This window comes from Malurus melanocephalus, unplaced genomic scaffold, assembly GCF_030028575.1.
Source record: "Malurus melanocephalus ecotype Western Australia unplaced genomic scaffold, MMel_1.1 scaffold_1848, whole genome shotgun sequence".
Taxonomy (NCBI): Eukaryota; Metazoa; Chordata; class Aves; order Passeriformes; family Maluridae; genus Malurus; species Malurus melanocephalus.
The window spans coordinates 4,829-14,567 of NW_026625080.1; the positions used below are offsets into that span (position 1 = coordinate 4,829).

Below are 9,739 nucleotides of genomic sequence, written 5' to 3' on the forward strand. Positions count from 1 at the left end.
AGGCGTGGTGGGAGAAATCAGCCAATGGGAGCGCGGGGCGGGCTGGGCACGCGGCCCGGGAATTGCCTTTTCCAGGGTTTTTTCCGCCGGCAGCGACAGCGGGAGCCTCCCGGCGAGTGACGCCCCTGGCGCTGTGCCCGGGTCGGGGAAAGTAATGAACCCTTCGGCTGAGGAACCACCCCTGACGTTGTGCCCGGCCCGGGCAGGAGGCCAAGGAATCTCTGCTGCCCTGAACCGGCGGGAGCTCGGTGCCACCAGGGACAGAAAGCGCTGGGAGCTGGGCTGAGTCTGGGATGGAGCAGGGACCCCCCTGCAGCCCTGACAGGACCCCAGGCCGGAGCAGGAGGAGGGTTCCTGTCCCTGAGGGGAAGACAATGACATGACCTGTGACCCCATCCCCCTGTGCCACTGGGTGCGGAGGAGGAAATCGGGCAGGAGACTGGTCAGGGGAAGTTGTTTCATTTAGGACTTGTTTCACTGCTCATTCTACTGCTCCAGTCTGTTGAATAATAATTTAATTAATTTCACTGTTGTTACACATGTAGCATAGGAGAAGTCTGCTCTAAGCACTGATTATCAAAAGGAAGAAGGTGTAAATTTAGAACTAAAATCCCACCCACAGAGGGTATAAACAGGCCAGCCGCAATAGTGGGTAACAACACAATAAAAGATAATAAAAGGTATTAAAATACCTTAAAAGGTATTAAAATAACAGCAGTTAAAGTCAGCAGATGACTCTGTCCTCAGGGAGGACTCTCATGGCAGGGGAAGGGGTTCAGTCCCTCGACCTTCATCAGGAACATTGGGAACACTTCCAGGTGCATTTTGTTAAAGGATGGACATTGGGAGTGGGAGCAGCCTCAGGTCTCCTCGGAGCGCTCTCCTGGAAAGAGCAGAGAAATTGCAAAGGAAACCAGAGCCTCAGGGAAATGGAAAATTCAGATTTTTGGAAGGTACAGAAACTGCTTATTCCGTATGAAACACCCTGCAAGGGAAGTTAAGAGGTGACTTTGTCACAGCTGTCAGTGAAATGGGAGCCTTTTCCATCCAAATAAATTCAAACTGGGAAAATGATGGACAACCCATGGATTTGTGTACCTGCCCAGCAACCCAGTACCATTATAAGGAGGAAATTCACTGGAAAAGGGGAAAGAAAGAGATCAAGTCTCGTGAAGGGGACTTAAAAACCCTGAGTCTAATATGAGTCTATTCCTGAGTCTAAATATGTGACACCTTCTATTTTCATGGGACAGGCAGTGACTTCCTGATCTGAGCCTATCCCAAAGCAAACTGAGGACACAGTAACATYCTTTATGGCAGTGAAATGTGTGGAAAACCAAAGAGCAGAASCTGTAAGAATGAAATTAAAACCAAGCACAGGCCTGGTAAGAGTGAAAAATCATCCCTGAAAAATGGAAAACTGAAAAGGCTTCTCAGCTGTCCCTAACAGATTTTTAGGGAGTGGGTTCATGGTGCAATGTGACTCTGGGTATAACCCCCCAATTTTGCCAGCCACAGCGGCTAATGATCAATAATGATCATTAGCGGCTAATGACAGAGATGATCAATTAGTACAGGTGTTAATAGCAATTAATAAAAGATGGGAGCTGAGCCATCCACACTCCTAACTCCACTAAAAGAGCATTTGGGAGGGATCACTGTAACACATCTCAAGGACACATTTCCTGCACATCTCTGGGCCACTCCAGACACGAACTCTTCCCATTTGAGTGGGAAAATCCACAGCCAGGACTGCATTAGCTTGAGGATTTAAAAACAGCCCCACGATTTTTTTGGACTGCACTGTCAGAGGAATGAGAGCAATGGAAGAGCTTTGATCCCCACGGGGCTCTGCTGATGTGCTGAGAGGCAGCGACACTAAAGAGCAGAGCAGGGACCTGACTGCTGAATGATTGAACTTCTTGGCACAAAATGGTCACAGGGAATGGAGAGAAAAGGGGTGAGGGGGGAAAATATCTGGGACATTTGTGGGGTTTGAAAATCTCCCAGGGCAAAGGAAACAGAGCAGGAGCCTTAAACTGTGAGGGAATAGCAGACCTTCCTGAACATGGTTGGACACAGATCAGTAATCAGTGATTAAAAGGTAGGGACTTGCAAAACTCCCCATGATGATTTCCTGATATGGGTGGATGGAACTGGGGCTGCATTCCACTCTCCAACTTCAGCAAGCACCAGGGACAGTTCTGCCTTTGGGCTTTTGGCACATCCCAGAGACCTTTTAATTTTTCTGTTTTGAGAGCCAAAATCTTTCCCAAGAGGTTCTGGCACAGTTTCCAGGGGCTCAGGGTGGAGTCACTGCAAATTCCCCCTGAACAGCTCAATCAGGTGAGTCCAGGCTGGCCCAGCTGCCTGTGAGCAGTCACAGCCACGGAGCTGCTGCTTCACAATCCCTGAATGCACTGAGGGACAGAGCCCGAGGGCTGGGGGACATTGAGGGACAGGAGGGTTTGGGACAGAAGGGGAGCCATGGACTGTCCCCAGCCCTGCTGAACAACGGGACAGGAAATTACCCTGGAAACTCCTCTGCTGTTCATCCTGCTGGGCTTTCATTGGGCTCCACAGTGAAAAACACTCCAGACATGAGTGGCTGCAAACAATCACAAGAAGTTTTAGTTCCAGCCCAGTCAGAGTAAAAAGGCCAAATCGGACAGAGAACCCAGACTGGGAACTGTGCATAGAAAAAAAGAACTTTGTTAGCCACAGTAATTTCAGGACATGCAGTCACCATTGAATCTAAAACTCTTCTGTGAGTTTTTGTAACACAGGAGGATGAAACTGGTTGCTCTAATAGGGTAATAGGAAACTGAAGGGAAGAAAATAAACATCTGGAGGGATTGCACATGTGGTTTGGCTAAGTGCCATCTGGAGAGAGGTTTGTTGTGCACACAGGGTGTGTTTTGCTGAATATGGAACGGAAACACAGAAAGCAGCACAAACCACACTGAAGTGTTTTCAGTCAGTGCTGCAGAACAAACTGGAGAAAGATCAGAATAGGGAATGTCTTTGAGGACAAGCGAGTCAAGGAGGCTGCAGAAAAAAACACATGTTGGTTCCTCAAGGAGAGATCACTCTACCAAGTATTGAACCAAACATGGTGCAAGAGATTGCCAGGGAATTGAAGTGTTAAATTCTAGATCTCACCCCAGTGGATGGGCAGACACCTGTCCTGGACAGATGACACTTGCTGAGGTGATTGTGAGAGAAAGGGTGAACAAAGAGCATCAATCTACACACAGGAGAGCAGAAAAGTTGTTAAAACACTTCAGAAATGCAAGAATGAGCTGCAAAATGATTGAAATTGTACATTCAAAGACTCAAAAGTGTGGCACATGTAGAAGAAATACCCAAGTTCTGTGAATAAAGTGCAGATGTGGGCTCTGCAGTCTGGGAACTCCCGAAGACGTTATTGGTAAATTGACTTCACGGAACTTCCCTGTACTGAGAGTTGTTAATGTCTTTTAGAGGGTGCATTTTACAGGTGCCTGAAGTGTTTCACTGCAAAAGAAGCACTGAAAATATTGCTAAATCAACTAATTCCTCACTTTGGAGCTCCTCCAGGGATGGCATCAGCCAGAAGGTCCCAGTTTGTAGCAAGAACAGTGGCACAAGTCAGCAGGGCCTCGGGAATTCAGTGGGATTTGCACACTCCACACCAACCACAAGGTACTGGGAAGGGAGAAAGGATGAATTGTATTTTTAATTGACAACTGAGTAAAATCTGTCAGGAAACCTCACTGGTTTGGGTACAAGAGCTCCCAATGGCATTGCTGAGAACCAGGATCCAACCCAGGGCACAGAACACGAAACCCTGGGAGCTGCTTTGTGCTCGGCCCCATCAAACCCCACAGAGCCCAGGGCTGTGCAGGGGAAAGGGGGCAGAGCTCAGGAACTGCTCCTATCTTTGGGTGAAACATCCCAGGATTTCCCGTGGGCAGTTGTCCAGAGCCATGGGATGGACACAGCAGGGCAGGAATTGCAACAGGACCCCGGGGGCACCTCAAGGACCGGGCCCGGCCCCTCTGCAGCCCCAGGGGAAAGGACCCTGCTGAGCGTTGTCACCCCAGAGCCGCGGTGAAGCTGAGCAGCGTCCCATGGGGGCTTCAGGCTGGGCTTAAAAAGGGTCTGGGTCCTGCAGAGTGGAATTGTTGTCCCCAAACCCAATGGGGCTGAGGGAGAAGAAGGAATAACCTTGCCATGGAAGTGTGGGTTATGTTTTGTCTAGGATTAGATATAATTACATTTTAGCTAAGATTGACCACACCACTGCCCAAACACCACCCAGCCACCAGTGGGTGTCTCATGACTCCCTGGTAAACTCCTTGTGACACTCTGTGCTGGGAAATGCAGGGCTGAGACTGCTCTAAAAAGAGACATAATCTCAAAAATAGGGGATACTTGAAAAAGAACAGAGAATAGAATTTTTCTGCTCCCCTGAAAGTGCTGAAGGAAGCTTAAAGTCTGGCAAGCGTGCACACAGGATGATAAATGTGGATGGAAGCAGGGCAGAAACAGAGAAAGAGAGTGACAGTCTGGTCTTTAGCAAGTTCTGGAAGAAGCAAGTTCCAGTCAAGGTCACTGGGTTACATCGGGGCACTCGCTGAGGGCCACCACCAGAGACTCCTTCAGATGACCCTCCAGGACCACAAAAGGACTCTGAGCAGGAGGTGGATGGAGGGAAATGAGTCTTGGGAAAGGTTTATTGATTGTGTTTATGGATTAGCCAGGGAGGAGAGCCTTGCAATGAATGTGGTTAATCAGGAGGGAATAAATATCCGGTTCCAACCTTTCATCCCACACATCATTAAAGGTGAGAGCCTTGGGTGTGTCCAGCACTGGTACAGAATGGCTGCTTTCTAATGCCTCAAATTGTGTAAGAAAGGCCATTTTCTGGCTCACAAGAGGAATCCTCATCCTGCTCCAGCCTGGGATTCCTCCCAGGGGACTCAGCCCCTCAGAGCCAGGCTGCTTTAGCGGGGATCCCCCCACGGGCCCACAAGGCCCTCCAGGGGTCACTTCCCACCGACTCGAGCCCCTCTCACACATCCTCTGCTCCATCCCAGACTCACCCACAGCGGCTCCTCGGACTCCTGCCCGGCCTGGGACATTCTGGGGCTGTTCCTCCCCCGACATTTGGAGAGCGCCTCAGGAGAGCTCTGCGTGCCTCAGAGACCCCTTTATACACCCTGGGCAAAGCCCGCCGCTCATCCCCATTGACTGACTCTTCTGCCACTCTTCATTCCTGAAGCTGATTGGTCAGAGTAGCACCAGGGGACAATTCCCCTCAGCCCAACATCGCTTTGATTTCCCCCAAAAAATGAAAATCGCCCCAAATTCCTTTGGCTGAGTGGAGAAGGGGAGAGATTGCAAGCAGAAAACTCCCCAGATCACTGTTCCCCAAGCTGAGAAGAACAAACAAAAGCAAACTGAGGTGGCACCCCCAGCAGCGCCTCTGTGCCGGCCCAGCTGAAGCCTCGCTGGCTGCTCCAGGGTGCACGGGCAGACTGGGAGCACTGGGAAGGGGCCCCGGCTCGGGGCGCAGCCCCCGGGGCAGCCCCACGGCCCCCACGGCAGCTCCAAGGCTCCTCCAGCCGGGATGGAACGAGGGAAGGGGAGCAGGGAAGGGGTGGGGCTGCCGGGGCCAAGGGAACATGAGGGACAGTGGGGGCTTGACAAGCATTTAATATAAAAATAAGAAAATGCAATGAATGACAGCAGCAACATTGGTACCATAAACACTGATGAAGATCACACAAGGCCATTTTAGAGAATCCTCTGTGTTGGAAGGGACCCACAAGGTTTGAGTCCTGCTCTTAAGGGAATGGCCCCAGTGGGGTCAAATACCAACCTTGGTATTATTAGCACCTTACCCCAACCAAGGCCCCATTCCTATGGCAGTACAGGGATATGAATCCATATATAGAAACAGAGTTTGTGTATAAACACAAAGTGCTTGAGAAACCACTTGAGTTCTGGAATAGTTCCAGAAGGAGCAAGGAACCCCCAGCCCCAGCAGAAGCAGGCACACATCAGCTTCCACATCATCTCCTCCTCCTGAAGGTTCATCCCCTGGTGACAGGCACTGAGGGGACGCTGAGAGCAGGCACTGAGGTGACCCTGCAAACTGGTATTGAGGTGACCCTGGTGGTCAGTGCAAGGCAGATGCTCTGGCCAAGGAATAATATCCCCAAAATGGGGGTGAAGAGGTGAAGCAGTGACTGTCCAGCACAGAGAAGGTCCATTCTCCATCCCCTTTCATCCAAGGTGAGTTTGGGTCCTGCTGCAGACAAAGGGCATCGGATTTGAGCAGGGAGCACTCCTGAGCACACCCTCAGCCAGGAACACACAGCCTGCATTGCCCAGGACAGGAACCCTGCAGGGAGGAGCAGAGACAGCGTTGGAACCACGGCACGGACATGTTGTCCCCCTGTGCCCCCCATCCCCTGCCCGGTCCTCCCAGGACTCACGAGGAGTTGAAGCTGCTGCCGTCCCCCCACTGCAGCTCCCGGCCCCGTCTGCGCAGCCCGAGCCAGTGATCCTCATTCTCACTGAGGCAGAAGAGAAACTCCTGGGAAGGAGAGAGGAGCCGGCACTGGGAGCTGCACCCCGGGCTCAGGAGCCCCCCAGGCTCCCCTCGGCCCCCCCAAATCCCCTCACTCACCATTTCCCAGTCCTTGAGCACGGCCAGGGAGGCCCCGAGCTCAGAGCACCGAGCCTGAGCCTGATCCCAGCTGAGCTGATCCCTCGAGAGGAAGTAGCAGATCCCGCGGTGCCCGACCCAGCCATGGGGACAGGCCAGCAGCACTGCAGTGTCAGGGGTAACTGGAGTAACTGGAATAACTGGAATAACTGGAGTTACTGGAGTAACTGGAGTCTCTCTGTGTCCTCTCCCTGCAGAGGGAAAAGGAGAAGCTCTGAGGATTCCCTGCACAGGGAGCAGGGACCCCGCTCTGCCCCAGGGGCTGGGCTGAGGCAGCTGCCCCTCCCTTACCTGACACAACAGCCAAGGACACACCCAAAGACAGGACCAAGAACAGGAGAAGAATTAGGACCACTATGGTGAGCACAGGATGGGATCTGATCCACTTGACTGGAGCTGGAAAGCAGGACAGGGCCACTGGCTGTGAGGATGGGGCTGTCCTGAGCAGGCCCAGCCCTCCCATCCCCCACCCAACGCCCGGGGAGCACTGGAGAGACCCCCCAGCCCGTGAGCCCCTCACTCAGCTGCCAGCAGATAGACCAGGGACAGAGACACAGCCAGGGCACAGCCTGTGACAGCACAAGTGCCCAGGGCCGGGGGTGTCGGTCCCGGAAGAGCACGAGGCCCCTTCCAGAGCCCTGGGAACAGCCCCAGCCCTGCCAGCGCTGTGCTCTGGGTGACACTGTCCCCTCCCTACAGGGCTGGCCCTGCACTCACCCAGAAACCCTCTCAGGGTTCTCTCCTGTTTATTCGTGGTTGCTGATCTGTCCTGGGCACCCAGCAGCTCCCTCGCACTCCTGTCACTGGTGCAGAACCTTTCTTCCAGATCTTCACTCCCTGCACTCCCACCAGTAGTACCTTCCTGCTTGTGACAGGTGGCTTCTTCATAGACGCTCCGGCAACGGCGGCAGCGCCGATTTGAGAAAGGCGGAGTGGAACGCACAAGAACCATTTTATAATCCCGTTCTGACCAATCAGCCAGCGAGAGCGAGCAGGGGCGGGAGCAATCAGCACCTGGGAGCTTGGGTCGTCCTCGCAATACAGCCCGGAACCGTCCCCTTGGCTACTCCCTTTCCCCGGAATAGCAGCAGCAAACAGCTCCTGGCGCGGTGCCCACACTCCGCAGGAGGCCGAGGAGCCGCCGGGGATGAGCCCGGGATGGAGCAGGGATCCCCTGCAGCCCCGCTGGAGCCCAGGCCGGAGCAGGACAAGGATTCCTCCCCTGAGTGAGAGGCAGTGACAGGGCCCGACTGTGACCCCCATCCCCTGCGGCACCGGGGGCGGGGGAGGGAGGGAATGGGGGATGAAGGGAACAGTGGGAAGGAGGGAAGGGTGGGGTGGAGGTGTTTCTTTAGGATTTGTTTTATTTCTCATTCTCTTGGTCCAATCTCTTTGATAATAAAATTCAATTAATGTCACTCTTGTTCCATCTGTGGCATAGGACAAGTTCTGCTCTAAACAGTTGGATTGTCAGGAGAAAGAAGGGTTAAATTTGGGTCTAAGATCCCCATCCACGGAGTGTTAAACATGGCAGAGCAGGATCAGATAATGGTACAGTAAAAATAATCAAAGGTAATAAAGTAACAGGAGTTAGAGGTAAATCAGCTGGGGACTTTGCCCCCGGGGAGGGGGGATCTCTCTGGCAGGGGAAGGGGCTCAGTTCCTTCTCCTACGTTAGGAAGATTGGGAACAAATCCAGATGCATTTTGTAAAAGGATGGACACTGAGAGCATCCTCAGGTAAAACCCAGGACTGCTGCGAGCCCTCTCCTCACAAGAGCAGAGAAATTGTGAAGGGAATCAGAAGTTTCTGCCCTATCAGAGCTTCTGGGAAATGGAAAATTTAGATTTTTGGTGGGCACAGGAGCTGCTTATTCCATATGAAACACCTTGCAAGGGAAGGGAAGTGGTGACCTTGTCATAAATGTCAGTGAAATGGGCACCTTTTCCATCCAAATAAATTCAAACTGGGGAAATGATGGACAACACATGGATTCTTCTACTCAACTCTCCAGAAACTTTATTGGGAGAAAATTCACTGGGAAAATTGAAGGTAGAGATCAAGTCTTGTGAAGGGGAAATTCGGATTAAAATTACTGAATCTAATATGAGTCTATTCCTGAGTGTTAACATTTGGAACCTTGGATTTTCATGGGACAGGGAGTGACTTCCTGATTTGAGCCTGTCCCAAAGCAAACCGAGAAAGCACCAACATCCCTTGTGGAAGGAACCAAAGAGCAGAAGATGTAAGAATGAAACTAAAACTGCACAAAGGCCTGGTAAGAGTGAAAAAACATCTCTGAAAGCTGAAAAGGGTTTTTTCAGTCATGAACAGATTTTTAGGGAGTGGGTTCATGGTGCAATGTGACTCTGGGTGTAACACCCCAATTTTGCCAGGCACAGCAGCAAATGGCAAAGATGATCAATTAGTAGTTAATAGGAGTTAATAGCAATTAATAAAAGATGGGAGCTGAGCCATCCACACTCTTAACCCCAATAAAAGAGAATTTCGGAGGGTTCACCATAACACATTTAAAGGACACATTTCCTGCACATCTCTGGGCTACTCTAGACAGGAACTGTTCCCATTTGAGTGGGAAAATCCACAGCCAGGACTGCATTAGCTTGAGGATTTAAAAACAGCCCCACGATTTTGGGGACTGCACTGGCAAAGGAATGAGAGCAATGGAAGAGCTTTAATCCCCACGGGGCTCTGCTGATGTGCTGAGAGGCACCGACACTAAAGAGCAGAGCAGGGACCTGACTGCTGAATGATTGAACTTCTGGGTGTGAAATGGTCATGGGGAATTGAGAGGAAAAAGGCCCAAGGAATGAAAATGGCTGGGACATTTGTGAGTTTTGAAATTCTCTGAGGGCAAATGAAACAGAGCAGGAGCCTTAAACTGTGAGGGAATTGCAGACCTTCCTTGGCATGGCTGGGCACGGATCAGGAATCAGTGATTGACAGGTGGGGACTTGCAAAATGCCCCATGATGATTTCATGATGTGAGCTGGTGGAACT

General features: G+C 51.6%; 2 protein-coding genes across 2 annotated transcripts in view; both read right to left on the bottom strand.

Annotated features, from left to right (window-relative positions):
- LOC130587398 (early activation antigen CD69-like) overlaps positions 1 to 5,126 on the bottom strand; it is an 8,808-nt gene extending 3,682 nt beyond the window's left edge. Inside the window, exons 1-2 of the mRNA XM_057388370.1 lie at positions 5,088 to 5,126; positions 4,598 to 4,674 (exon numbers count right to left, since the gene is read on the bottom strand). Of these exons, the coding sequence (XP_057244353.1) occupies positions 4,598 to 4,674; positions 5,088 to 5,126 (116 nt within the window). The remainder of the gene's footprint in view (positions 1 to 4,597; positions 4,675 to 5,087) is intronic.
- Positions 5,127 to 5,352: 226 nt separating this feature from the next.
- LOC130587399 (early activation antigen CD69-like) lies at positions 5,353 to 7,670 on the bottom strand. The gene is made up of 6 exons (XM_057388371.1): positions 7,436 to 7,670; positions 7,010 to 7,114; positions 6,876 to 6,909; positions 6,680 to 6,821; positions 6,486 to 6,586; positions 5,353 to 6,391 (listed from the first exon to the last, which is right to left on the bottom strand). The coding sequence occupies exons 1-6, from the start codon at positions 7,668 to 7,670 to the stop codon at positions 6,274 to 6,276; spliced, it is 735 nt and encodes a 244-aa protein (XP_057244354.1). The 3' UTR covers positions 5,353 to 6,273.
- Between the last annotated feature and the right edge of the window lie 2,069 nt (positions 7,671 to 9,739).

Bases quoted from the DNA above. Each gene is read 5' to 3' on its own strand.
- LOC130587399 (XM_057388371.1), bottom strand. From the start codon at position 7,670: ATGGTTCTTGTGCGTTCCACTCCGCCTTTCTCAAATCGGCGCTGCCGC. The intron at 6,910-7,009 runs GTAAGGGAGGGG...TTCCCTCTGCAG, and splicing joins GTCCTTGGCTGTTGTGTCAG to GGAGAGGACACAGAGAGACT. The intron at 6,392-6,485 runs GTGAGTCCTGGG...TCCTCCCTGCAG, and splicing joins GGCAGCAGCTTCAACTCCTC to GGTTCCTGTCCTGGGCAATG.